The 27,454-nt window shown below is 36.5% G+C and overlaps 1 protein-coding gene across 15 annotated transcripts in view; it reads left to right on the top strand.

Annotated features, from left to right (window-relative positions):
• The window catches only part of Marchf1 (membrane associated ring-CH-type finger 1), an 863,029-nt gene that overhangs the window by 468,887 nt on the left and 366,688 nt on the right, over window positions 1-27,454 (top strand). For 9 of the 15 annotated variants that reach the window (XM_087588653.1, XM_087588649.1, XM_087588652.1 and 6 more), the window contains one exon: window positions 22,792-22,940. In XM_087588653.1, the coding sequence (XP_087444779.1) occupies window positions 22,830-22,940 (111 nt within the window). In that variant the 5' untranslated portion in view covers window positions 22,792-22,829. 15 annotated transcript variants of the gene reach the window in all.

The following is a 27,454-nucleotide window of genomic DNA, read 5'->3' as shown; positions in this document are numbered from 1 at the left end:
GTTTCACTAAATCCTAAGTATCTCTCAAATCCCCTCTCCACACAAGCCCTAAACAGTGTTTTCCTGGCTAAACGTCAGGGTACGCATTCAGTGTGCTTGCCAATCAGAACAATGACAGGTTCACACTTTGTCTACACTACTGCCCTGCCCATCTTCTGTGTATCCACACTGCTGCTTTCCTGCCCAGAGTAAGAAAGCTGCTTATGCAGAAGCAAGTCAGTGTGTAGAAAGTGTCTGCGGAGAAAGTGTGATGTTCCAGCAAATGCTTGACAAACAGCATCAAGAAGAAAGAGATTTTTAGGCAAAAGAGGGCAGCAAGGAAAGAAGAAAAAAACATCAACTTACACAAACTTCTCCATGATTCCACACACCATCTTCTGCTCTCTCTCCTCCACTTTTATACTTGCACACTTAAACAGATATTCTTCAGCAGGTAGACACCAAGCAAACACACACACACACACACACACACACACACACCACACAACCACACACACACACACACACACACCACACAACCACACACACACACACGCATGCACACATATGGATAACTGAGTCATTGGAGAAATTTTTAAGCAGCGTCTATTTTACCCCTTTTAAAGGGCAGGCTGACTTTTCTGTGAGAAGTTTATTGTAGGAGCCCAAAATGTAAGCAAGGGACTGAAGTTGGGAGCAAGATTATGAAAGGAAGTCCCAGTTTATTTTGTCTGTTTAGGTTGAAATGTGAGCTAGAGTATTTAATGTATAGATTGGAAAAAGGGAAGCTTAAGTGGAAGATAAAATTTGAGAGAGTACATACACATGGTTTTCTTTTTTTTTTAAGACTTTTTTTAAAAAGATTTATTCATTTATTATATGTAAGTACACTGTAGCTGTCTTCAGACACACCAGAAGAGGGCATCGGATCTCTTTACAGATGGTTGTGAGCCACCATGTGGTTGCTGGGAATTGAACCCAGAACCTCTGGAAGAGTAGTCGGGTGCTCTTAAGCGCTGAGCCATCTCTCCAGCCCCATGGTTTTCAAGGCAACAAGAGAAAGGGTAGTCAATGATTCTCTGTTCACTTGAAAAATAAAATAGCAATGCTCACAAGTAAGCACAAACTCATGGACTAAAAGAGTCATGGAAATTATTGAGGAAAACCTGACTTCTTGAGACCTCTCCAATTGACTGGTATAGTCAACAAGGGCTTAGAAACATTGTTGAATAGAGAATTAGTCCCTTTCATGTACAAAGAAAAAGATCAACAAGAAGCATATTGAGATTAAATCACAGATGCTTGGATTCTTTAGAGATTTAATTGGTCACCTTTCTGTAGCCATCAAAATAACTGATCTTGAGACCCTAAGTGATGACACATCAGAGGACCACATAATATAAGGGTCACATTACCACTTACAGCAGCAGCGTTCTTCACACAGGCTCTGTAGAGCAAAGCATGACAGCAGTCATTCAGAGACCTGTGGATCTTTTAAATACATCTTGGCTAACATATTTTTTAAAAGCCAATTGATTTTTAATGAAAGTACCAATGGGGAAGAAGACCACTTGGACCCATAGATACTCATTTGGAGACAGTGGACTTCAATAGCTGTTTCACATCACATACACTTAGTTTTTTCCACTGAGACTTGAAAGCAAAACAATAATACTTCTACAATAAGTCATAGTAAAATATCTTGGTGACATAGGAATATATTACATTTTATAGCTTAGGAATGACAATAAAAGAAAAGATACTATACATTCACCATCCATTGTTTTCTTCATCAAAAATACTGTTAGAAAATGCATACTCCAAAGACTGGAAATATTTTCAGCATGTTTCTGACTTCCTGTTTTTAATTGCCCAGACAGGGGAGAGCTGTCAATTAAAAAGAATATTTATAATGTAGGTGAACCGAATACAAATAGTTTTCAAGGTTCATCCTCCCAAGTCTCTGCTTGCTCTTTCAGCTGATATGTGGGTTCAAATATTTCTTTTTTCAAAATAGGATAATGATAAAATAAAATAAAACACAAACTAATGCATTAAAATTGGATAAAACAAAACAAAATCAAAATAAGCAAAACAAGCAAACAAAAAACAGAAGTAGGAAACCAAGAGGAGGAATAATAATCAGAGACCCACTCATTTACACTCCCGGGAATCCATTAAAACCATACGCTGGAAGCCATAATATATCCACAGAGGATCCAGTGCAGAGCTGTGTAGGCCCTGTGGATGCTCCCTCAGTCTGTGAGTTCATGTATTATTTTAATATTTTGATATAGAAGGCCTTGTTTTCTTGATGTCGTTGATTCCTTCTGCCTCTTACCATCTTTCCACTTCTTCTGTAGTTTTCCCTGAGCTCTGAAGTGAAGGATTTCATGAGGATACGCCATTTAGGGATGGCTGTTCCAAAGTCTCTCACTCTGTTTAATGTCTGGCTGTGGATTTGTTACCATCTGTTACAGGAGAAAGTGTCTCTGATGATGGCTGGGAAAGGGACTGATCTAGGAGTAAAGCAGAATGTCATTAGGAGTCATTGTATGAGTATTTTTTAAACAGTAGTATTTGGTTTTACCTTAGGTTCTTAGATTATCTAGTCTCAGGTTGTTGGTCATCCAAACAGTATCAAGTATGGATTCCATCTTGTAGAGTGGGCTTTAAGTTAAATAATTTATTTGCTGGTTACTCCCACAAGCCCTGGGTTACCACTGCCCTAGTATATCTTGCAGGTGGGACACCATTGTATATCAAAGAGTTTGTTACTTGATTGGTTTTTCGGGTAGCTCTTTTGATAGCCTTCAGAGTACCTTCCTGTACCAAAAAAAAAAAAAAGCAAGAACAAGAAGATGAAGGCTCTATATACTAAACATCTCAACTTCTCTATGTTCAGTGAATTGTGTATGAATTATTTTCAGCAATGGGACCTTGCCATCATTTTGTGAAGAGTACCCTATAGCGTTGACAACAACATGGGTGGTTTGGGGTTTTCCATCAAACCCTCTTTGCCAACAACTCAATTAGATGTAACTCCATCCCAGTGCTGGAAGCTTTATTTGGTAAATAAGAGAGGGCCAGTTATGTCTGTGTCTCCCCCATTATTTGGTGATTTCATTTAGATAGCTTTCACCTATGTGTATATTTTAGAAAGTTTTGACTGTATTAGGTTTCCATATAATCCCTCAAATGACCTTTAACTTTAATTGTCTCTATGCTTCCTAAAATTTGCAAAATTTGGGACTAATTAAGGCAGGATTTGACATAAATATATACTGTGTTCATAAAGCAATCTGTTTTGTCGTGGCTGATTAATTACTAGCTATTATTAGATAAGCAAATTTTTCTTTGTTTTGCATAGCCTCAGCTAGCAGCAGTATTTCTTTTTAAATTAGAACTTGGAAAGTTGTAGTTAAACTTTATTTTTTACTTAACTAGTGAATTAGTGAAAATGTTCCATGTCTACATAACAGATTGTGTTTAGAATATCCTTAGTCCATTGCAGAGAAATAGGACATTGCCTCATCGTTATCAATCCCTTGTCACTTTTCAGCCTCTTTCTTTCACGCTTATCATGATTTTCAAATATCTGCATTACTCCTATGCTAATTGCCACTACATTTATAACTCTATCCTTAAGTTCAATTGTGTTTCACTTGAATAATTCAAAATTCTCACTGAGTATGTCTGCATAAAACCTTTACTGATTTCTCATGTGCTGAACAGAAAACCAGTTGGGAAGTTGTTTTAGTAATCCAAATGAAATTCACACACACACACACACACACACACACACACACACACACACACACACACACACAAAGAGAGAGAGAGAGAGAGAGAGAGAGAGAGAGAGAGAGAGAGAGAGAAACAGAGAGACAGAGACAGAGACAGAGAGACAGAGAACTGTGGATTAGTGCATACTGGACTTGGATTTTGTTTGGTTTTGTTTGGTTTTGAATATATTCTAGTGGTGGACTAGAAATATGGTGATGAATGAGGTACATATATAGGAAGTAGCAAAATGCAGATTCTTAGTTTGTAATCTAAATCTTATAATACTATTTAAAGGAAATCTGAATAGAAGTATCTACATGGTTGAACAATGCTGCTCTGAAAGACATGGGTTATTGACACAGATTACCTCCCCATGAATTAATTTGGTGCTAATTAAAGATGATAGAGATATATATTTCACCCATGAAACAATCAATTTTGTCATACCTGATTAATCACTAGCTATTTTTGCATAGTCTCAGTTAGGAATGCTCTTTTATTTTATTGGAACTTGGAAAGTCTATCTAATCTTCTTCCTCAGGAGATTATTTTTCCAGGGAGGCCTCAAAGGCAGTCAAAACAACACAGACTATTGTCATCGCTCTTAGTTGCCCACTGTAACTATGTATGACTCTGTTGCCGAAGACTCTGGTCATCTGAAACTTTTACATGTTAGCTTACATGATGCCAAGAGGTGCTATTCAAGCAGCTGATCACAGGACACATCAATGGTCTTACCCAGTGCTGGAAGCTGCAACAGTGACCAGGTTACAAGATTTGCAGACAAGTACAATAGTGTCACTGAGGATATGAAGATAAATAATCACCTTGTACTTGAATACAAGGTCTACAAGAATGTATTGTAAAACCACTCAAATGTTCAGGAATGGGAGGTCATATGCACATGGGCAAAATGTAGTGTTGTTGTTTACTAAATGGCCATGTGGTTGAATTGCATTCTATATTTATGTCCCTATTCATTGATAGACATTCGTATAACCCTAGTTACTGTGTTGCTCTCAACTTGGTCAAAGAATCATCTTTTTTCAGAGACTCAAATGATAAGTATAGAGAATAAATAACTCTGAGCATTCGTCTATGAACTGGTGAAAATAAAATTTGGAATTAGAAAAAAAAGTTGAGACATCATTACTGAATTTGATGCATTCTAGCACGTACTTTTGCTTATGTGGAGTTTATTCAGACTCCACTTTTAGAGCAATATGAAGAAAATATATGCTTAATAACCTAGTAAGGAATGTTACTATAATTTTAATGTTTGCTTGCCTTTGTGTTCTTAGGATACACATGTCTTTATAGTTGAACATTCTCCATTTCTCTACCATTGTGGAATGTACTTTTGTTTGTTTTCTAAAAATTACTTCTTTGCTCAGTTTTCTCTTCTTATCCACCTGATCGCATTTATCTAATTTTTTTTCTGTATCCCACAAATACTCTATTGAACAAAAAGAATGGACTTGACTTATTTGGACAAAAGTCCAACAACTTAAAAATTACTAATTAGAAAAATCATGTAAGTAGAAGTTTTATACAGCTTGAATCAAAACAGAAAAAAAGAAATTGACTTTTCACACCTAAATACTTGGAATAAAGGGCTCAACAAGCCTAATGTTTTATTTAAACCCAAGGAGAAGATTCATGAGTCCTGTTTCTATTTGGACATTGGCACGATGGAATTTGTGAGATATTCTCAGGTACGTGTTGTGATGAAGAATAAAATGAAGAGAGTAATTGTCTTTCACATTGTTATTTTAATCAGTACCAATTTTAAATATTTTTGAAGGGATTTTTTGGCTTTTTATTTTAGGCAAAGTCTATCTCATTTCTGGAACTCACTAAGTTCATTCCACACCAATTAATTCCTAGAAATGAAATAGTTTTTTAAAAAAAAATTCAAAATCTTGAAACTTCCAGAGAAATCAGTTTTTCACGTCATGAAATTATCTGAACACATTCACGTAAGAAAACTGAAGAAATGTTTATTTATTTGTTTTTAACAGCAACATTCCTGTGTATAACAAATCGCAGACATTTGAAATAAAAAAAAAAATCACCAGGTGCTTGTAAGTGGGGAAACCAATCCAGAAAGAATCCAGCAAATATGAGCTGGTCTTGCCTGACTGGCGTTGGAGAGTGGGGATTAAAGCACACTTGATGAAAGAGGACATACGTCTCTGTGGTTGAAGAACAATTATCAGGGTGTGTATGACATGTGCTTTTTTCATATAAATTAGAATCTATTTCTAGAGGCCCAGGCAGAAACCTTTCCCTGAAAGAAGACTAAAATATCATAAACCATGTATACAGAGCTTGAAAATGTTTGATTAGGGTAGGAATTTAATAATTATATTTGCATGTGTGTAGCATTTTTTTTCATAAAGTTTTGTGAAGCAAGCCTAAGTATCATATTAGTGTCACATATATCAACAGTGGAGCTTGGTCTACAATGAGAATACATTCTAATCATCTCCTCAAAGCCACATTTCCCACTGAGTATTTCTGTAATATAACCCATGTTTACCACACATAACAGTAGCCACACCGTTTTTATATAAATTGTGTTGGTTTAACTTTTAAACTCCATTTATTGATGCTACCAAAAGATGGGCACTTTGATAGTGAGTGGCTAACAGCCTTACATTGGTGGAGTGCAGAATACAATGTTGTGACTGTATGACTCTGTGGCTTGTTAAAAAATATCTCAGTCACTCAGATATGCTTTTGTTGATGTCTTTATGGGATTTTCAATATTTGGTGAGAATAGCTAAAAAGAGGGCACACAGAGAGACACACACTTTGTACTTCATTCATTGACAGTTGAAGTAATTGTGAGATTCACTTAATTCCTATTATATTAATTAAAATCATACACTGAGTTTTAGTTTGAATTCCTTAAATAAAAATAAAGAATTATGAATTTTTTGAAAACATTTTAACAGTTTGACTTTTATTATCCATATTCATTCATAGGATCCCCCTGCTATGCTTAGGACTACACTTTGCTACTTCTGATGAATCAGATCAATAATGCAGACTTTAGTATTCTGGGTAGACGTCTGCCTCCCAGTTGCTCTGAACTCACTCTACTGTGACTAGTAACATATCTGGCTCTAGTTGTTGACTTCATTAATATCTCTTTAAATTTTCTTTTTTCAGTTTTCTTAAGTGCTTTGATGTACTTCTTTGCTAAATTAACCAATAGTTCCAGTGTTGATGATGGTTCATTCCTTAACAAAACTGTACTATTTTCAACATTACAAATCATGAGATTAGTAATTCCAACAAACTCTGAAAAATTTCTTGGCTCTTAACTTTGGCTTACTTATGAACTAGGAATCTTAGACTCAAGGTTAACAATGATGTCTTATACAGAAATACATAATAATATAATAATAACATGTAATTTTCATACATAAAAATGTAGATACTAAATGCATATCCTTCCTGTGATTGATATTTTCAATATCTATCAGAGACATATATAAACATTTAGCATATATACCAAGTATATTTACTTTAAAGAATTTGTGATTTCTGAAAGTCAATCAACTCTTTTTTTAATTGAAAGTATGATTGCCTTTCTTATTTTAAATAATTTTTATTTTTCTTGTATATTTTAAGTATTTACATTTCAAATGTTATCCTCTTTCCTCCCTTACCCTATACCCCCTCCCCCTGCTTCTATGAGGATGCTCTCATTCCCACCCACCCACTCCAATCTCAATACCCTAGCATTACCCTACATTGGGGAAACAAGCCTTCGCAGGACCAAGGGCTTTTCCTCCCATTGTTGCCGGATAATGACATCTTCTGCTACATACCAACTCTTCAAACCTAACTGTTTACCTTGTTTGCTTCAACTGTGAAAGTCCTTTAGTGGGTACAGAACACAGTTCTTTGAATAAGCCCCGCATTGACCATAAGCAAGAGAGTTCTTAACAAGCACAGGCTTGATTGACCTAGATATAATGCAATGTATGTATTTATATCCTAACGAGACCATTTGTTCTTACCTTGGTTTGACATTTCACAACACCCAAGCTGTGCATGACCACAGAAAACATTGCTTCATTACAGCAATACTTCAAATATGAGTGTGAAAAAGAATCACAGCATAATTCAAAGGAAAAAATCACCCAGTGACACTTAAAGAATATCATGACCATGTCCCATTGATTGCCTTATGTAGTTTTGTCTTAATCTTTCTCTGACCTACAACACAAATTCAGCAACTCTAGCCTGGCTGTCCCTCTTGCTTGATCTCTGTTTCCTTCACAATGTCATTGGGTAACTGTGACAGTGATCATAGAAGAGATATACTTCATATCCTTTTTCATATCTTAATCAATTTTAAGTTCCCTTCCACTTTGCATTATATAAAATTCTCTTCCTAACATGACAACAGAGACACACCAAGACAAAACCTTGGAAGTTTGACAAGATCCAGAGCTCCCTCCATGAGAGGCTTCAAGGCATAGTCCTGATGGAATATCTAGGCTAGGTTCATTTGGGGCTATACCTGTCTTGATTGGGTTAATTCAGGTGCTACGATTAATCCCAAGAGGCAACATCATTTCCTCGGCTTGGGTTCTGGACTACAAACTAGGGGAAAGGGAAAGGAGTCCTAGCATCCATCCTCCTTCATCTCCTGATGGGCATGCAGTGTGTTCATCTGCCTCAAGGTTCTGCTACCACGGCTTGCCTGCTCTGATAGGCAGCACCCTGGAACTGTGAGGCATAGCAGACACTTTAAAATTGACGTGCTTTTGCGAGAACACTTTGCCATACAGTTCTTCAGGAGAAATACAGTAATTCAATTTCCTGACCCTCTGTTTTTCTTCCCCTGCTGTCTCCTCCCACACCTGATTCTGCTCTGCCCCTTGCCCTCCCCCTACTCTTTCCCTCCCAGGTCCCTTCCCTTCTCTACCTTCCATGACTATTTTGTTCCTCCCTCTAAGTAGGGCTAAAGCATCAACAGAATGCTAAGGCAGTGATGTTGGACTGGGTAGGGGAGCATTCTCATAGAAGCAAATGGAAGAGAGGATGGGATAGGGAGTTTGCAGAGGGTAAAACAGGAAAGGGATAACATTTGAAATGTAAGTAAATAAAAAACTAATTTTTAAAAAGAGAGACCCATAAAAAAGAAATACAGTAATTCTCTTCTCTGTTGTCAATATCTGAAATGTATTTGAACAAAAGCAAGAAAAGTGGAAAAATGGATTGGCTTAAATAATGTAGATTTTCAAATAAAAAGTACCCCACAAATCACTAAATGGCAATAGTAATTTACAATAAATTGGCACTTTAAATACAATATAGAAATTTATTAAGTAATTGACTAATAATTCTTTCTGAATCATTACTTTTCTTATTTACATTATTGTAAATGAACCACATCGAAATCTTGTTTAGCCAGAGAATTAACCATTAAAGAGTGCGAAGCACTAGGTTTCAGATCTATGGCTTTATAACAACACTAAGTTCCAAATTCCTATAACATGATTAATGTTTAAATATGTAAGTATCTTACGCCTTGTATTTCTTTAATCTCAGAGGAGTTCACTATCCTGAAAGATGTGACATACCAATATTATTTCCACTAGCCTGTTTTGTTTGTTGTCTGAAATAGAAGATTTTGAGATTTTGGTGCACGTTGAGTTGTGGACGATGACAGAAATGTTTACAAGGCATTACATCAACTAGACCTGAAGCATGACATGATCCACATATAGATTTTTAACAATATAGATTTGGAACATCTTGTAATGCAAAATAGTCACAGCTTCAGTGTTTTCTTGCTCTCAGTTTCTTTTAATTTATTATTACTACTATCAATGATATTTGCATGAGCACATTATGTATGTATATGTGTATGTGTTGGTACAGGAACAGTAGAACATGTATGGTAAGCACCTGATAACTTTATAGATTCAGTTCTCTCCTTCCACATTTACATGGGTTACAACACAGGAGTTCATGTCACTGGACCTGAGAGGCACGTGCCTTTATCATATCACTGGCTCTAGAGTTTTACTCATTGAGATGTATAATGTCCTTAGTAGGTAAACAACTTTTTTTTTCTTTTTTCTTTTTTTCGGAGCTGGGGACAGAACCCAGGGCCTTGCGGTTGCTAGGCAAGTGCTCTACCACTGAGCTAAATCCCCAACCCCGGTAAACAACTTTTAAAGGTATCTCTGATTCGAGCACATTCCTACATCTCTTGGTTTGTCTAGCAGACACCGTGTGGGCAGGATTGTTTCAACAATAGCAAAATATATAGGCTTTGTGTTTTTATTCAATAGTGAAGTTGTAGGTCAGAAAAGCAAAAGTTGATGGCCTAGAGGTAGATTTGTTACCTGTTTGGAATTGCATCCCTTCCAGGTCAGGGTTTGTTTTCAACCTTTTAGATGTGTAGCATTGAGTCTGCCCAGCATCTGACCAAGCCAGTGGATTGCTCCCTTACTGGGATTTAACATGATCAATGTCACAGAACATCTCTGTAACCGCTTCATAAAAAAAAACCCAGCTTACTATTTGTTCCTAATCACTCAAAAGCTAAATTTAAGTTTTCACAAATCCCAGTTTTCATAGACTTAGATTGCACCTGGAGGAATAAAACATAATACATAAATGTCCAATGTGTAAACTCGGAACTAAACTGTCCACTCCCACTAGTTTTTCTCTGGATACAAAAAGCTTTTTTGTTTTTTGTTTTAACTTCTATGCTGTTATTTGAAGCTTCAGACAAAAGTCATGTCATCTTTTGGTACTGGGGACTGAGATATGCATTTGAAGATATTCCCTGGGTTTTCTTAGAGTATTCAGAGCAGAAGGAAGTGGACTGGGACAAAGATTGTGCCATTCCTACTGGACACAGGAGGTGAGACAAGCAAGGTAGTTTGTTCAGACACAGAGGGCAGAGTGAGAGGCCAGGTACAGAGCTATTGATGGAATAGCCCAGTACTCACGACAAGACTAGAGATCAGGGACATGAATTCAGGAGAAAAGACTAGAAAGTGACTTGCCAGAGGATCAGCTTTTGTCTGAAAAAATAAAAAAACAGGAAGTCACTGAACAGTAATAAAATTCTCATCACTCTGGTCAAAGTTTTGAATGTAGTTAGTGACCAAGATCTTTGTCAATATTTAGAAATTAGTATAAAGCCACTTCTGGAATGGAAAAAGAGCACTAGGGGACAAAAATCCCGAATTATCTTGGAAGTAAATATCCTAGCCATTATTCAGATATAATGTCCACACCAATAAGAGCCAGGTATGCCATTAGTGGGTATATACTTGAAGAATGCGCAAACAACATGCCATGGAGATATTTGTATACTCATATTAATGGCTCCATTGTTCACAAGGGCAGGTCATGCAAACTGCTTAGATGTTCATCAACTCATGAGTTAATAAAGGAGTCCTGGTTCACATATACTATGGAATTTTATTTATTTTTAAGGAAAAATGAAAATTAGATGTTTTTAAGAAAATAAATTCAACTGGAGATGATAATAAGCTCATGAGACATAAAGAGTTTTAATTGTGTGTGTATGTATATGTGTGCGTGCATGTGTCTGTGTGTAAGAGATAAATGGAAAATAGAGAAGGGGGAGAGAGAGAGAGAGAGAGAGAGAGAGAGAGAGAGAGAGAGAGAGAGAGAGAGAGAGGGAGGGAGGGAGGGAGGGAGAGAGAAAAGGGAGAAAAAGGGAGAAGAGGAAAATAGAAAAGACAGGAAGTTGAGGAACCAGTCTTACAGGGGAAAGGACAATGGAACAGAAGTGATGTGAACATTAATGAGGCAAGAGGGAGTGCTTGGAGAAAAAAGAAAGAGGGACAAGCGAAAGGGAGCAGGCTGAACAGATGAGGGAAGCAGAGAAGGGACCAAATTAGAATACAGTGCAAAGACGCAAAGTATGAGAACACTGTAATGCCGGCCTGGCCTTTATATGATAACTTAAAAATTCATCTAAATTTTTTCAACAGAGAAATTCAGTAGAAATTTCAAAAAATAATATCAAGAGTGGAAGACATTGAGGGACTTATTTTCTTACCCTGAGTAAATCAGAGAAATCAATATATGATGGTTTGAATTATCTCACAAGTCATCAGAGAAGAACGTCACTGGTGTGACTTAAAAGGTCTCAAAGTATAGCTAGATATTCAAGCAGCTGATTACTTGCCATTGCTGACATTTGAAGGTGTTGTCTACATCGACCTCACATTTCTACAACAGTTCAGTCCCATGGAAGTCACCTTTCAACTGGACTAATGAAAGATGTGTAAAATACTTGATGGAAAATTGTCAGTCCCATTTGTTGCCTTTCATAAATGCCCCATGGTCATTGAGAGACACAAACACAATAGTCAAGAAGGAACCAGTGACTTGATTGCCAGTGTGGGCTGGTACCCAAGGAGGCTCCCCCTTCCCAGAGGAAAAGTGAATGAGGAAATGGGGTAGGGGATGTGTGACGGGGAACTTGGAAGAAGGGGACTGTGATCAGGGTGTAAAGTGGAAAATAAATTAATTAATCAGAAAAAAACAAAAAAGGAAGAAACCATCTTCATCAGTGTCCTATTTCACTTTAATGGTCAAAAGGATGAAGCTTAGTATCATGAGAAGGCTGGCCCAGCAGGTCAGTGTGACTTACGGAAATGCCTGTGGGAGATTGACTTGTTAATTAATGTAAGAAGATGTCCCCATGGTGGGCAGCTCTGTAGCATGGGCAGGTGGTCTTCAGTCTTAGGCTGTACAGCGAAGCTAGGTAAATGTGAACCTGGAAGGGGCCAGCAAATATCTTCCTCCATGTCATCTGTTTCAGTTCCGTTGAGTTCTTGCCTCCATGATGGCCTGCGACCTAAAGTAGAAGCCATGGAAACCCTTTTCACCCTCAAGTTACTTTTGTTCACAATGTTTTATCACTCTCAGAAAAAGGAAACTGAAGCACCTTGGGATTTTCCAAGTTACCCATGATTGGTAAACTGTGTAATTATAAAGATTTATACAAAAATCTCGACACTCCAGTTATTTTAAAAATGCAAAACATAAAACCCTAAGATCAAATTTACTACCATTAGAACTTCTGTGCAGCACTATGTGCCTTAATAAATCTGTATAAAATACATTTAATATTACAGTCTTGATAAATGACTTTAACATAAAAAAAAGTGTTTCACAAAGGAAAAATGGATACTCTTATTTTATTCCAGGATCTTCCAGTGTGTTTCTAAGGAAAGACTTAAAAAAAATCAATTGCCTATATTTTATATGCCTTTTTCCACATTCATAGTTTCATGCCCCTGTCAAATAGAATATCATGGAAGGGCATGTATTTCATGCATGCAGCAAGAGTATCTTTCAAAAGTACTGTATTTAAATTCTATAACTTTCTATGCTTCACCAAACACCTGCATTTTTTTTAGAAAGGCAAGAGTGAAAAGTGGTTTATTCTCCATAGAAAAGTAAAGGGTTTTTGCAAAGTTTGAATAAAATATCAATTTGACACATCTTGAATCTAGATATATACAAACTCTTCTGGCAGACTTCTGGGATTATTTATTTCTCTCCAGAAGACCAAAAACATCTTTATTCAAAATTTCCAACTTTGTCTATTACCTTTTCCCTCAATAAATGTCTCAATCATATTTTTGAACAATTTATTAAAGTTATTAAATCATTATTTGCCTTTTGATGAACACTCGCATCCCTCTAATGGCTCCTTCATGTATTTAACTAATTTAACTAGTTTGCTTAAGTAAAAATGTATCCCTAGACTCTGAGTTTCATAATTAAAGTACTGTTTTATTTTAGAACAGTTGAACACTATAGAAAATAACTGCAAATTGAATATAAAACATTCTCATTCATCTTCCCTTTCTTATTTTTTATTTTAGTATTGTAGCTCTCTTATACTGACTAAATGAATATTTGCATGTTGTCACTGAATTCATACTGGATTCATGAATCTTCTATTTTTCCCAATATCTTGTTATAATAATATCCCATCAGGATACATCGCATTTGGTGATATTTCCTGAAACTCCGCTTAACTTTTATAGATTTATTAGACCTTTTGTCAATGACCCTAACTATTTGAGAATTACTGGTCAGTGCCTTACAGACATGTCCTATCTTAAGATTTCTTATTTATTTGTCTAATAACTAGGTTGGAGCTAGAGTTGGGGGATGGATGACGTCAGCACACTGTAACTCAGCTTCCTATTCTTGCTCCCCTAGGTGAGGGGATGGTATGTTTTACCAACCTAGTCTTTTTCGCCTTTATATCATCTGATATTTCTCATTCTATAAGCAAGTTGCTAGGCGCAGTACGCAGTGACGTGAAATGTCATGTTCTCTTCTGGCCTTTAAAATGGATTTTCTACAAAAATTGTTCATAATTCTGCAAAAAGTGTTTGCTTATTACCTTCCCTTGATTGCCCTTTATTGTGTAGCTGGACTGGGTAGGTTTCTCTGACTATGAGTTACAATATGAATTTGATCCACTCTGCTCACATGCCCTGCTTTGGCCAGCAGCAGCAATTTTTGTTTTATTGTCCTGTCCTCTTAGATTCAAAATGATGTATAATTGTGTCGTTTTATTTTCAACTCATCCTTATCTTCAAACACTGGGAGTTTTTCCAGGTTCATCTTGTGTTCCTCTTGCCCACCTGCTCTGAGAAATCAAACAAATACTGATCTAAGGAGCCTCATGTCCTTTTATTACAAAGTCATATTACATCTCTGATTTGTCAACTAACAAAAAGACAAAAGATAATATGTGTATATACTAACCTATGTTTATATGTATATTCATAAATAACTTAATGTAAAATCAAATGTATTTGTGATACGAATGAGCTAAAGGTAATCTTATAGTGCAGTTTTTAGGGCACATCTTTTATTACTACGCTGTGTATGCCTTTTCTGCTTCGATTAAGGATCTGTAACCCGCCTCTCCAACACTAGAAAGCATGGTTCATATTATTAAATATTTACTTAAATATTCAGTTCTACTATATACTTAAAATTGTATTAATGTCACTGACCCACATCTCCACAAGGAAGAACTGTGTGAACTGGGACACTATTCATGTATAATATCCTTTTCCTTTAAACTTACCCGCTCAGCTCATTTCTAAATCTGCTTAAGTAGGATAATTTTCTCCCACCTTTTTTAACGAGCCTTTTTCTGTACACTTATAATATTACCAGCTCCTGCTTTTTAGCCTGCCTTTTCCCCTAGGATCGCCACCTTCCTCAATGTGTTAGTATGCGTACATGAAGGTTACAACTTTGAGCTGTGAAATTCTAGAAATTTTCACTTGTAGCATATACCATCCAATGTCACAGTATCATCCAGAAAAGTTTCAGTGCCTGATCACTGATTGCATCGAGGCACTGTATTGAATACAAACAGGGCTCTTTAACAAAGCAATCTGCATTTGATATGCATATGCGCCTCTTAATGGCTATTTAGGGACATTGTATTGTTATGTGAGTCTACCGCCAATTGTTCATTCATTCGCCTACTGATGGATGCTGTCACTGCTTCTGACTTTGGTGATGATATTTGTGTATGGTCATCTCTGGCAATATAAGTATGCAGACTCTTGTGTAACATAAATTTCAAATCACTTGTATAAACAGTAATGAAGTCAGTGACTGGATTATATGTGTAACTACATTGATCTTTGTAAGAGAGTTTGAAATATGTGGACTTTTGCCCGCATACGAACCTCTACTTAGGGAGTCTGTGAAATGGTTCACCAGGTCCAGGCACATGGCATCAGTCCTGATAGCCTGAGTTCCTTCCCAGACCCCAGATTTTAGAAGGAAAATGCTTCCGACCTCCTCAGACATGAGGTGCACCGCTTCTAGCCACACATTTTTAAAGTGAAAAGGTATCCCTGTTGCTTTACATTCAGTGTTAGCACCAGAATAAACAATTTAAAGGACTGGCAGTCTTGCTTAGTACACACTGGTATCTGGTTGCAGCTTAACTCACAGGTATGTCATGGGTTCTTTGTTGATATCTGTTTATGTCACTTGCTTCTTTAAAACGCTTTTCTCATTGTTAAGATTTAATAATGGTCCGTATATTTTAAAGTGCTAGTCTAGATTTCAAATACAATTTACAAAATTATTCACCCAGTCTTTAGCTTGTCTTTTTATTATTTCACAAGTATTTCATAAAGCAGATATTTATAATTTTAATAAACTCAAACATGGGGCTGGAGAGATGACTAGGAGATTAAGAGCACTGACTGCTCTTCCAGAGGTCTTGAGTTCTATTCCCAGCAACCACATGGTGGCTCACAACCATCTGCAATGGATCCAATGCCCTCTTCTGGTGTGTCTGAAGACAACTACAGAGTTTTCCTATAAATAAAAATAAATCTTTAAAAAATAAACTCAAACTTATCAACTCTTTTTGCTTTCAGATATCATGGCTTCAATGTTCCAGGCAATACAGAGCCACACAGAGCTATCCTCAGTTTTTTTCTGTTTTCTTATATAAATTTGATAGTCTTGCTTCAACATTTACTTCTATGATCTATTTTGAAATAAATTTTATTTTTAAAAGTGTAAGCCTTAAGCTTTACCTTTAGAGTGTTTTGTTTTGTTTTGTTTTTAATACATAAAGCTCAGTTGGTAAAGGATCAAAAACAAATTGGAAAGATCTGACAAAGTAAGAACTCTAAGTCTTCAGTTCTGCGTTGTTATTTTTCTTCTCCATTTGTTCTCTTTTTTTATTAAGTGTATTTTTCATATTTCCAAATTAAAATATAATGAACTTACTTTCCCACTTCCCTTTGTCATTCCCATGGCCTCTTTTTCTTTGTTATTGTTACATATATGTGTAAATGCATAAATATACAGCCTGCTAAGATAATCCATGTTGCTTGTATGTATATGATTTCAGGGCTGACCACATATATTGGATAATGGATTAGGTGACTCATTCCTGGGGACAACTAATTCTTCCTCTATCAGAAGTGCTTGCTTGTACTTCTTTATGTAGGGGTAAGAGCCACTTCTAGAATAACATAATTATTGGTGTTATCATAGTTTGGGTCCTGTTTAGGCATCCATATTGTCGAGCTATACCCAGATATCATGGGTATAGCTTCCGTGTCATTTCCGGGTGAAATAAGCCATTAGCATCCTTCTAGGTCTTTCTTCCCCTCTCTCCTGCAATGTTCTCTGTGCCTTGGTTGTAGATGTGGCCACTGAGTTTTCATTTTCTATGATACAATTTTTCTCTACATTTGGCCACTGTTCTTTTTTCCATTTCTCTTGAAGTTTCCGTTTTTGTGTCCACAGTCTCTCTCAGTGAAACAGCTGGCGTGAGTTAAAGCGCTGTGCTATTATTTCCTATCCAGAGAGCAACTCTTCAAATAGTTCCAAGGATTAAGAATGAATTCTCAGACTCGGACAATCCACTGAGAAAAGACACTATGTTGCTAACTGTTGATGCCTTCCAGTCAAAAGCTGTTTCTTTTACTGTAGAAATCAAATGTTATCATTTGGGAGAGAGGAGGTCATACCCAATAATTGATAGTAATTCTTGATCTTTTAAAACTTTTTTTTAATAATTTTGTGGTTATGTGGGAGAGATAGAACACAGGCATATATGGAAGACAAAATGGAGACTTTAGGTAGTCAATTTTCTACTTTTGCTGTGAATTCCAGTGACTAAACTCAGGTGTCAGGCTTGTGCATTTAACAACTCAGTCATCTCACCAAACAAAGAAATAGTTCTTGAGAGCACATTATCTAAACTATGGAATCAAATATCATAAAACTTAAATTGAAAAAAAATTCTTCAAATTCTTAGACAAGACCCATGTCCAATTCTCAAATTCAAGGATAAGGGGCACTCTCCATTACAGTTATGTAGTGAAAACAGGTAAAAGACTTACATAAGCCACAACTGTACTTTAATGCAAAGAAGACAAAATGGGCAAATTTAAGGAAGAAAATAACTGATAAGATGAGACGTAAATAGCTTCAGGCAACTCTGTTTTCCCAATGAAACAAGATTCTGCTTTTATGTTTAAACTGCATTAGACTGGGATAAAGTGAGGGGAGGCTAGGCTATAGTCCAGGTTGAACAGGTCCACCACACACACAGTATTTAATTCAAACAGCAATGTTGTCACACAATGGCATTTGAATGGACTCCAGCATGCATGGTGCCATCCAGAGTTGAATCCAGACTGATTTCCAGAAGATTTTAGAATAATGATTATTTTAGTTTCCATGAAATCAAGACTCATCTTGTTTCTTTAAAGGATCTCCTCAGGTCTACCTTCCCTTACACTAATACTACTTTAAATGTCCTTCTTTAAAATTGGCATATTATTCCATGTTCTCCTCAGGTGTCTTTTATCATGCTGGCTTATGAGGGCCGTACACTTGTATATTCAGCTCCTTATGCTAAACCCAGTTATCTTCTATTTCTATATCATGGTTCTAAGAACAGTCTGCAGAGAGAAAGTGCTCAGTAAATGTTTTGTAAATTAAAAATAAATTATTCTCTATAAGATACACCCAATTGCCTTGTCTATTTTTTTCTCAATTTTAATTTGTTGTCAATTTAATCCACCGAGAATGCGTTATTCTCTCATTTATTAAATTAAATATCTGCTTGAAGTGGCATATTAAAAATTAAACTTAGTTAAATCCCAATTTCCTGCAATCATTATATATGTTGTTCACTACTGCTCCTCATATTACCTTGGTTCAATGGGTAAATCGTAATTAACACGAAAGCTTAATGATCACTTCCCCATTCTGATATATATCAGTAATGATGCTTACAGTTTAAAGTGCTTTGGGGTTAATTATAAATGTGGATAATTTGCCTCCTCTCCTGACTTGCAGTCCATTCTTAGACCTTGGGACTTGCTGTGTGCTCCAGAGCTGCACACGAGGAACGGGGGACCACAGGCGCTCACCATGGATCGCTTACCTGTCAACGCTCTCAATTCACCCATGATAGTTCTAGAATCTCTACATTAATATCAATGTTGAAGAGATGGCTCAGTGGTTAAGAGCACTGACTGCTCTTCCAGAAGTCCCAAGTTCAAATCCCAGCAACCACATGGTGGCTCATGACCATCTGTAATGGGATCTGATGCTCTCTTCTGGTGTGTCTGAAGACAGCTGCAGTGCACTTACACATAATAACTAAATGAATCTTTAAAAAAAAGAATGAAAAAAAGAAAATTGTTTTAACTGTGATGTAATACTTGAACATTTTAAAATAGCAGTAAAGATCATTTTGTTGTGTGAATTTGTAACAGTTCCTCACCCTCAAAGACTGCTTCTTCTCCCTTCATTATTTACTTCAATATTGATGTGCTTCTCTTAAGATCCTAGAGAGATGAAATTCCCCCATAAGGCCATGCTTTCATTCTGAGGTAGACAGCAATCTCACCATGAGTTAACGCCTAGTTTCTGTCATATAGGAATACAGGTGCAGCATTCTTTTTTGGTTTGTTTTTGTGCCCTTTTCTTTTTTAATTGGTTTTTTATTTATTTACATTTCCAATGTTATCCCCTTTCACAGCCATATCCCCTCTGTAAACCTTCTATCCCACCCTCCCATGCCTGCTTCTGTGAGGGTGCTCCCTCACCCACCCACTCCCACCTCACCACCTCAGCATTCCCCTATCCTGGGCCATGGAGCTTTCTCAGGACCAGGGGCCTCTCCTCCCATTGATGCCAAGTAAGGCCTTCACTCTTAACCACCATAGGCCCCTTTCTCGTCATGTGCGTTCTTCCTTATTAAGATTTTCCTACAGCCACAGCCTTCCTGTCCTCCGCCATTGCACAGATTTAGCATTTGTTTTGAATGATTCTGTCAAACTTAAGCTGTAAGCTTTCCAGTCGCCTGTCATCTGTCATATTGCCTTTTCTGCTTGCGCAGCTCAGTACAGAACCCATGACAATTAAATTGATTATTAACACATTGTGTACAAAAAGTATATACGTCTGCTTTTTGAATTTTTTTTTATCCTAATCATCCTGAAATTAGGATGACTGTTACTTACTGTAGCAGAAAAAGAGAATATAATTGACTCTTTGCTGCATTATGTGTTTTGGCAGATATAGCCAAATTATAAACAGCTTTTGTCATGCCTGTTGATAGTGGGTCAGAAAATTCAATTTTTATAAGCCAATTTCAGGTAAGACCTGAAAGTTTAGTACGAATGGATGGTGACCTTAAGAAAATCCTACAAACTAGAAACTGGAAAAGTCTGACTTTAAAATTCTTTAGAATAGATTTTGGGAAAATCCAACTCAAATAAAAGATGAATGTAGTCTTCTTATGAACTATTCTTGACCTCCTCCAGTATCTACAGTATGAGCAGAAGGTTGATAATATTTGACAATAAAGGTGGACTGAATAGGGCGTTGTAACAACTACAGTGGAAAACACAACAAATTATGTTTTCCAATTAAGTTATCACCCTCTGGGGATAAAATAAGAACTCAGGTATCCTTACAAACACTCCACAAAAGAAACAAATGGTACCAGAACTTTATGGCTCACACTATTATACTATTCATTAGGTAAGAATTCTATATTTCATCATGAGTACTAAAATGTTATTAACTCATGCACTTATTTTAAAATCTTAAAAATAAAAAATGTAAAGCATTAAAAGTGAGAAATTTGATTTTTTTTAACAAATAGCAAATCAGTGAAACATTTGTTCATTGCTGATTAAACTGGCCACAGATTTCATTTCATTCTATTTTTGAAAAAACGATACTCATTTCATTGACACTTAGCACACTTCAAGAAATGCAACTAAGGACCGAAGATTGCCTGGGGCAGAATGTACTGAAAATGTGGAAATATTCACTCTAAAGAGAGCAAACTGTTGGGTGCACATATTTCTTATTAAGTGAATCAGTTTCTTTCAAAATCTCAAGCGGTGTGCTCAAAACAGACAGAATCAATGATGCGCTCTCAGTCAAACCATTTCCATCCAGTCTCCCTCAGCCTTCCCTTCCTGTGCCACAAATGACTCACTCGCATTAGACCACAGTCTCCATTATCAGTGCTATTTCATTGCATACCTTCAACCTAATTTTAGGAAACAATTTATTACATTCCTGTTTATGTTGTTTTGAATCCATTTAGTTGAGTATTTTGCCACAAAAGTAATAACTCATCCCTCCACACCTAACCTTTCTTTGTGTTCCTTTCTGGGAGCTCTGAAATGTGCTGTGTTGAATCCTGAAATGTTATAAACCACCAGATTGCTAATTGCTTTGGATGCTGTGAAAAATAATTACTCCACATTATTTTTGATATTTAATTGACAGTGCAATGCATTTAACTAAAGACCCGCAGTAAACTATTTCTAATTACTGAAGGTAGTGGCCTGGAAAAGTAGGTTGTAAAACTTTACAAGGGAAACAATGTTTCTCCATTATGTTCAAAGTCCTTGCCCATATGACTTTTCAAGACACAAAATTCCATCCAATTTTCAGAGAACTCTAGAAAACTAGGAAGAGTTTGAGTGCATTTCTAGTCACAAGAAAATAGGAATTTATTTTAGGATTATTGTTTTTAATAGATCAAGCTTTTGATAAAAATCAGCTGCTAAGTTTAATATGTTTTAACTTCAATTTCCCTTCTCTTATTAGACCTTTAAAAGAAATATAATGGGGCTGGAGGGATGGCTCAGAGGTTAAGAGCATTAACTGTCCTTCCAGAGGTTCTGAGTTCAATTCCCAGCAACCAAATGGTGGCTCACAACCATCTGTAATGGGATCTGATGCCCTCTTCTCACCCATAGGCATACATGCAGGCAAAACACTGTATATATAATAAATAAACAAATCTTTTTTAAAAAAAAAGAAATATAATGACGCCACTAAGATGATGATTGGTCTGTCATTGGTCTTTGCTCCATGTATTCTGCTTCTGTAAGATGTTTAACTGAAACCTGTGCAAATTTTATTTGTTATTGGCATATGCCATATAGATCACAACAATGTTTTGGTTAATAATGTATTATAAAATAATATAATATATGTATAAGTGTGCATATGTGTGTGTGTGTGTGTGTGAGAGAGAGAGAGTATGTGTGTGTGTGTGTGTGTGTGTGTGTGTGTGTGTATGTGGTTTTATAAGAAGTCAAATGAGCTGATATGGTTGGGCCCTCCCTATTGCCTAGTGACAATATTGATATCGTAATATCATATGTAGCATATTTCATATATGCATATATATAGCATTACCATATATAACATATATGGATATATAATAATATGGTAATGCTATCAACAACAAATCTATTATACTACCACTCATATAAATACACAACATATAATTATGTACAATTTGTGATGTAGCATAAGGAATTGTTAGTGTCTGTCTGTCTGTCTTTCTTACTTCTTTTCTTTCTGTCTGTCAGTCTGTCTCTGTCTATCTCTGTCTGTCTGTCTCTGTCTGTCTTTCTTTCTTCCTCTTTCTTCCTTTCTTCCTCTCTTTCTTCCTCCCTTTCTTTCTTTCTTTCTTTCTTTCTTTCTTTCTTTCTTTCTTTCTTTCTTACAAAACAACATTTACAATGAAGTTGTCTCATTCACTGTTTAAAATGCATTCCTATTGTCAAGTCTCGCGTGATTGTATATGGTTATCCTCAGGATCTGAGTCTGTTTTCAGCTCCCAGGTTAAGAATTGTTTTTAATCAACACTAGAAAGAAAGGAAAAAGCCTCCTAGAATCTGGTGTAGGAAACTCTTTTTGTATGTTAACAATGTATGCTTTGAAAAGATGCACTTTTTACACTATGCAGTGGCTCTGGGACAAGATTATTAATAATTGGTAATCCTTATTTCTTCTCCATGATTTCTAGTTAAAGTAAAACCTCTCCATTAGTATTTCATTCAAATTTGGGGATTAAAACATTTCAATTATATGTATTTTCCAGAGCATAACTATGAGAAATGATGTGTTTCAGGGAATGTAAATTATTTTCAGAATTTCAGGAATTGAAAGGGGAAAAGAGGAAGGAAACAATGCTGGGCTGGTGTGAAGCGATAGCCCGCAACCCTCACAGAATCCCAAACGCCACACGGACACCAGAGACTTCAGGGGATGTGGCGGATGCCTCCCAAACCTCCACGCTGGTGAGTGGAAAGTCATTTTACCTCAAAGTAGCTTGCACATAGATGGGTTGCTTAGACAATGAGGGACATAGGCTTGCTAAGTGAGCATTCTCGTTTACAGTAGCCTTTACCTTTACTGTGTTTTCTTCTAGTAGATTCACTTTAATTCCCCAAATTATCTTGTCATTTATATAAATCAAAGACATCTCATATGTCAAACTTAATCAAATTAAGCAGCTTATTATTTTTGTGTGTCTTAGTCTTGCTCACTGTGGTCATGGTAGTGACCTGAGAGAAAGAGTTGTTGAGTTCTTTCCATGTAATGGAATTATTGGAGGAAGATATATACATTAAATATAAATTAGGCACATGTGAGCAAAGAATGGAACCAGACTCTGTGTTGGGTATTTTCTTAAAATATCTCAATAATGATAATTTTCTGTCAGAACTGTTTGAGGACTGAGTCAATAATGTACTTCATAAAAGTTTGTTTGGGCTCTAAGTCTAAATGCCTGCTTTTCCCTAACCAGGAGTTTTCAGCGAGAAGAACAAGCTAATTCATTTTTAAACGGGAGTTTTAAATATTCTTTGCTTAGAATTTAGCCATAGTGTTCTTATTTTAATTTAAAGAAGAAAATTTTCTATCTCATTTTATTTAAACCATTAGTTGCATGTGCATAATTGATTAGTTTACCATTTTGTAAGATTAGTAGTTCTTTTATTAGACTATCTTGTTAGTTAACTACATAGAACAATTTTTTTAGACACATTCCTTTTTATTTTGGTATTATTTGGATTTATAAAATATTTTACTAGCTTAGTCTTTTTGAGGTGTGAGAAAAATGTCAGAAACTTGTAAGTTATAAGCAAAAGAAGCTTATTTCTCCCACTTTTAAAGTTTTTGAAGACCGAAAAGTGCTGCCATATTTAGATTTGACAAAGGCTCATTTTTTGGTTTATAAAAATGATAAAAGGTGCCTCCTATGGTGGAAGATACAAGCAAGCTCTCAGGCCTTACCAGTGGAGTGCCGATCCCATTGGCTGATCCCAATGAGGACCATGACCAAATGGAGCACTATCTTCATGGTCTATCAACCCAAGGCTCTTTGTCCTGGTTCTGTTATTCTGGGTTTAGAGAGATTTAGAGAGAATTCAAACATTCAGATAACAGCACTGACATAGAAATGGTGACCCTGAATAATTATTAGTGAATGTTGCCCAGAAAAACCATCCCAAGTAGAGCAAGTATAGCAAGTATGTCCGACTGGTGTTTCCATTCTCTTTCACATATTTTGCTGCAGGCTGAGGTTGTGAAGAGATAAGACACTTAGAGTCCTTTGAAATCAACCCTGTGAAACTATCACCACCCTCTCTTCTCACTTTCATGTTTTTAATCATTTTTACTGTTTTAGAATTTTATACATGCATATGATGTGTTTGGACCAAATTCACATCACAGGCTGAGACCAACTAGTCACACTACATACAATCTTTATATACAAAGATAGATTTTGTCTTGTTTCAGAGTATAAAAAATTCTGAATGAAAAATTACTTTTTTTGTATTTTCATTGAAGTGGTTTTGAGTATTTAACGTCTTCTTTGGAGACTCATGAGTCAAACTCACAGAGTATCTTGAGCAAATTCTTGTCATAGTATTCTCCTTGTGTCCTAGTGGCTTTATTTCATAGAGAGATGTGATAGTTCAAATATGTTAATTGACTTCTACAGCTGGTAAGCAAGAAGAGCGTTACAAGTGTCTGGATCTCCCAGTCAAGGAAAAATATACTCAATTGCTAATAAAGCCCAGGAGTTAAAGATATATTATATCAGGCAATTACCTCTAAGCAATATAACATTTTACCCTCAAATCACTTTGGTAATATATAGAAATAAAATGTTTTTCTTACTCTTGGAGCATGGCATATCTTGGGTTGTTCTCATTGTATGTAAACTGTCAAAGAAGCAATTGAATGGAGAGGCTCCGCCTGTCTTGGATGCTGCCTTACAATGCAGAGCCTACTTGGTCACTCATCAAAATGAGAAGACTGAACTACCGTGCAGGGTAGCTACTGTGGAGCAGCTTTGAATGTATGGACCTTAATGTCAGACACAATTAAACTATGACAGAAGGTGACGTGTCCCCTCATGTCACTAGAAAAGGAGATGGAGTTACTGGGCACTCAGTTCATCTCTACCATAGACCATTTCTCTGGTGAACAAATACTCATGGTGTATTCCATTCTGTCACAGGGGGAGAAGGCTACTGTCTAGAAAAATAGCTCAGGATTCTTTGATTGTCAGTACGCACTTAAAGTTCATTGTCTTTGATCATTCATTGTCCTCCTTATTTGATTAGGACAATGCTGACTGTGACCAAATTATTTGCACTTTACAGGTCACTACATTTCATAACCAATATGTAAGACTAGAATGCTTTTCCATTTCAAAGAGATCAAGAGTACTATTAAGTATTTTAAGTTTTATATTTCTGGAATCAAGCCTTTTTTCTTCTACCATTCGCCGAAATCATATTAGAGTTTTGATGTTTGCTTCTCAGTAGTCTCTATTCCTAGAAAAGTTTATTCTTAAATGTCCTTCTCCTCTTCTTCCTTGTTTCATTTATATTGAAGTGTCTTGAAAAATAGATGGAAGGATTAAACCTTAATACAGTCATTGTCCAGAAATGCTTTATTTAGCCAGAAACTTTACTGGGCTCTGGGCTGTCAATCAGTCCATATTTGCTTTGACTTACTGTATTTGAAATCTTTATTATGCCTTTATTGTTCGAGTTATTGAGTGTCGTGCTGTTTAATTCAGTCAATGTAGCAGCCAACCATATGAGGTTTGAGAAAAGTAACATTTTTTATTTTTCTTAAGTTTGGGAGTCTTCTGAATTCTCTTCATCTGTATGCACATTTTCCTCATCCTGGCCAGTTAACTCCTGAGCTGATAGTTCTGTTGCAACATGTAGTCAGTGATAATTATCATGTATCATAAGGTTTTACTTTCCAATCAATATGTATTAGACGGCTGAGATACATTCCCTGCTCTGCTGGATGCTTTTACGTCAACTTGAAACATGAAGTCATTGAAAGGAAGAAACCTGAATTAAGAAAATATTCTGTAAGACTGGATTTTAGGGAAACCTGTTAACCATTTTCCTAATTAGTGATTGATGGAGGAGGGCCCAGCCCCTTGTGAGTGGTACTATCCCTGGGCTGGTGGTTCTAGGTTCTAGACAATAAAATTTAAAGAAAAGAAAAGAAAAGAAAAGGCTGAGAAAGTCAGGAGGAGCAGTCAGTAAGCAGCACGTCTCCATGGCTTCTCCATCAGCTTCGCCTCCAGGCTCTAGCCTTGTTTGAGTTCCTGTCCTGACTCCCTTTGATGATGAACAGGGATGTGTGAATGCAAGCTAAATAAACTATCTCCTCTACATCCTGCTTTTTGGTCATGGCGTCACCAGAAGTTTTTGTGAAAACTCCATGCAATTAGCTGGGTTTTCCCTTTGAGATCAGTGTCTTTATCACCTATTGACGAGCCATCAACCTTCGGGTGTGTGTTATGGAGCATGGGTTTGGTCACTAATACAGGTACCTGGGTAGAATAAAGGCTGCAGCCTAGTTAGAAAAACAATAATCACAGCAGCAATTTTACCTGAAAATAATACAAAAGTTATTGAATCTGATATTAAAATGCTGAGAACATCAGGCACATATAAAGTTGGCAACTATAAGAAGTAGAATTCACTCATGTGGAAGATGAAAATGGAGGGAGCAAGAGCGGAACCAGCAAATACAGAGATACCCTCAGCTCTGTCTTTCCAAACCTCTCTAGGTTGGGAGGTCAGGCCCTTTTGAGAAGGATAAGAGAAGGGTCTTACAGATCTAGTACCAAGATATTTGAAGGTGACGCCCTCTCTGCCCTTGTATATTAATACAGGAAAGGGCTATACTGACTCAATAATGATTGTTCAGGCAATGTGAGAAAAATCTCAGAAACTGGACCTCCCTCCTTTTGCTGACTCAAGCAATGATCAGTGACACCGATAGAAATGAGATAGGCATGAAGTCAGGAGTTGTTTCTCACCTCACGTTCTAGATACCACTAGCACTAGCAATAGAGACTCTTCCGGAAATGGTAGTGATAAAGACAAAGGCCATCGGAAGTTTTCCTGCCCTAGTATCTTGAGGTACATTTTACAATGGGTTTAGAACTGCGAGGTATTTATTTAGTAGTCCACATGGACAAGTAAGGATGGAACTTCATTCAATAAACTCTTAAAATCCAAATCCTTATCTTCATAATGTTCACTTCTACTCGTGACTCAGTCTGGTGTAGGTGATTTTACCTATCTCTACCACCACCACCACCACTACCACGAATACATCAGGCTTTTATATCCCTTGCATGCTATGCTGTCACCATGTTGAAAGTATAGCTTTTGCATTTCCTGAAGAAGGATCAGAGTATTAGTGGTTGATGATGAAGTTGTATAAATAAGTATGAAAATGATGCACATTGCTTCTATCTTGA

The sequence above is a fragment of the Rattus norvegicus genome, chromosome 16, assembly GCF_021556685.1.
Source record: "Rattus norvegicus strain SHRSP/BbbUtx chromosome 16, alternate assembly SHRSP_T2T, whole genome shotgun sequence".
NCBI lineage: Eukaryota > Metazoa > Chordata > Mammalia > Rodentia > Muridae > Rattus > Rattus norvegicus.
The sequence above is the reverse complement of the archived record's forward strand: the minus strand, read 5'-3'. Positions and strand labels throughout refer to the sequence as shown.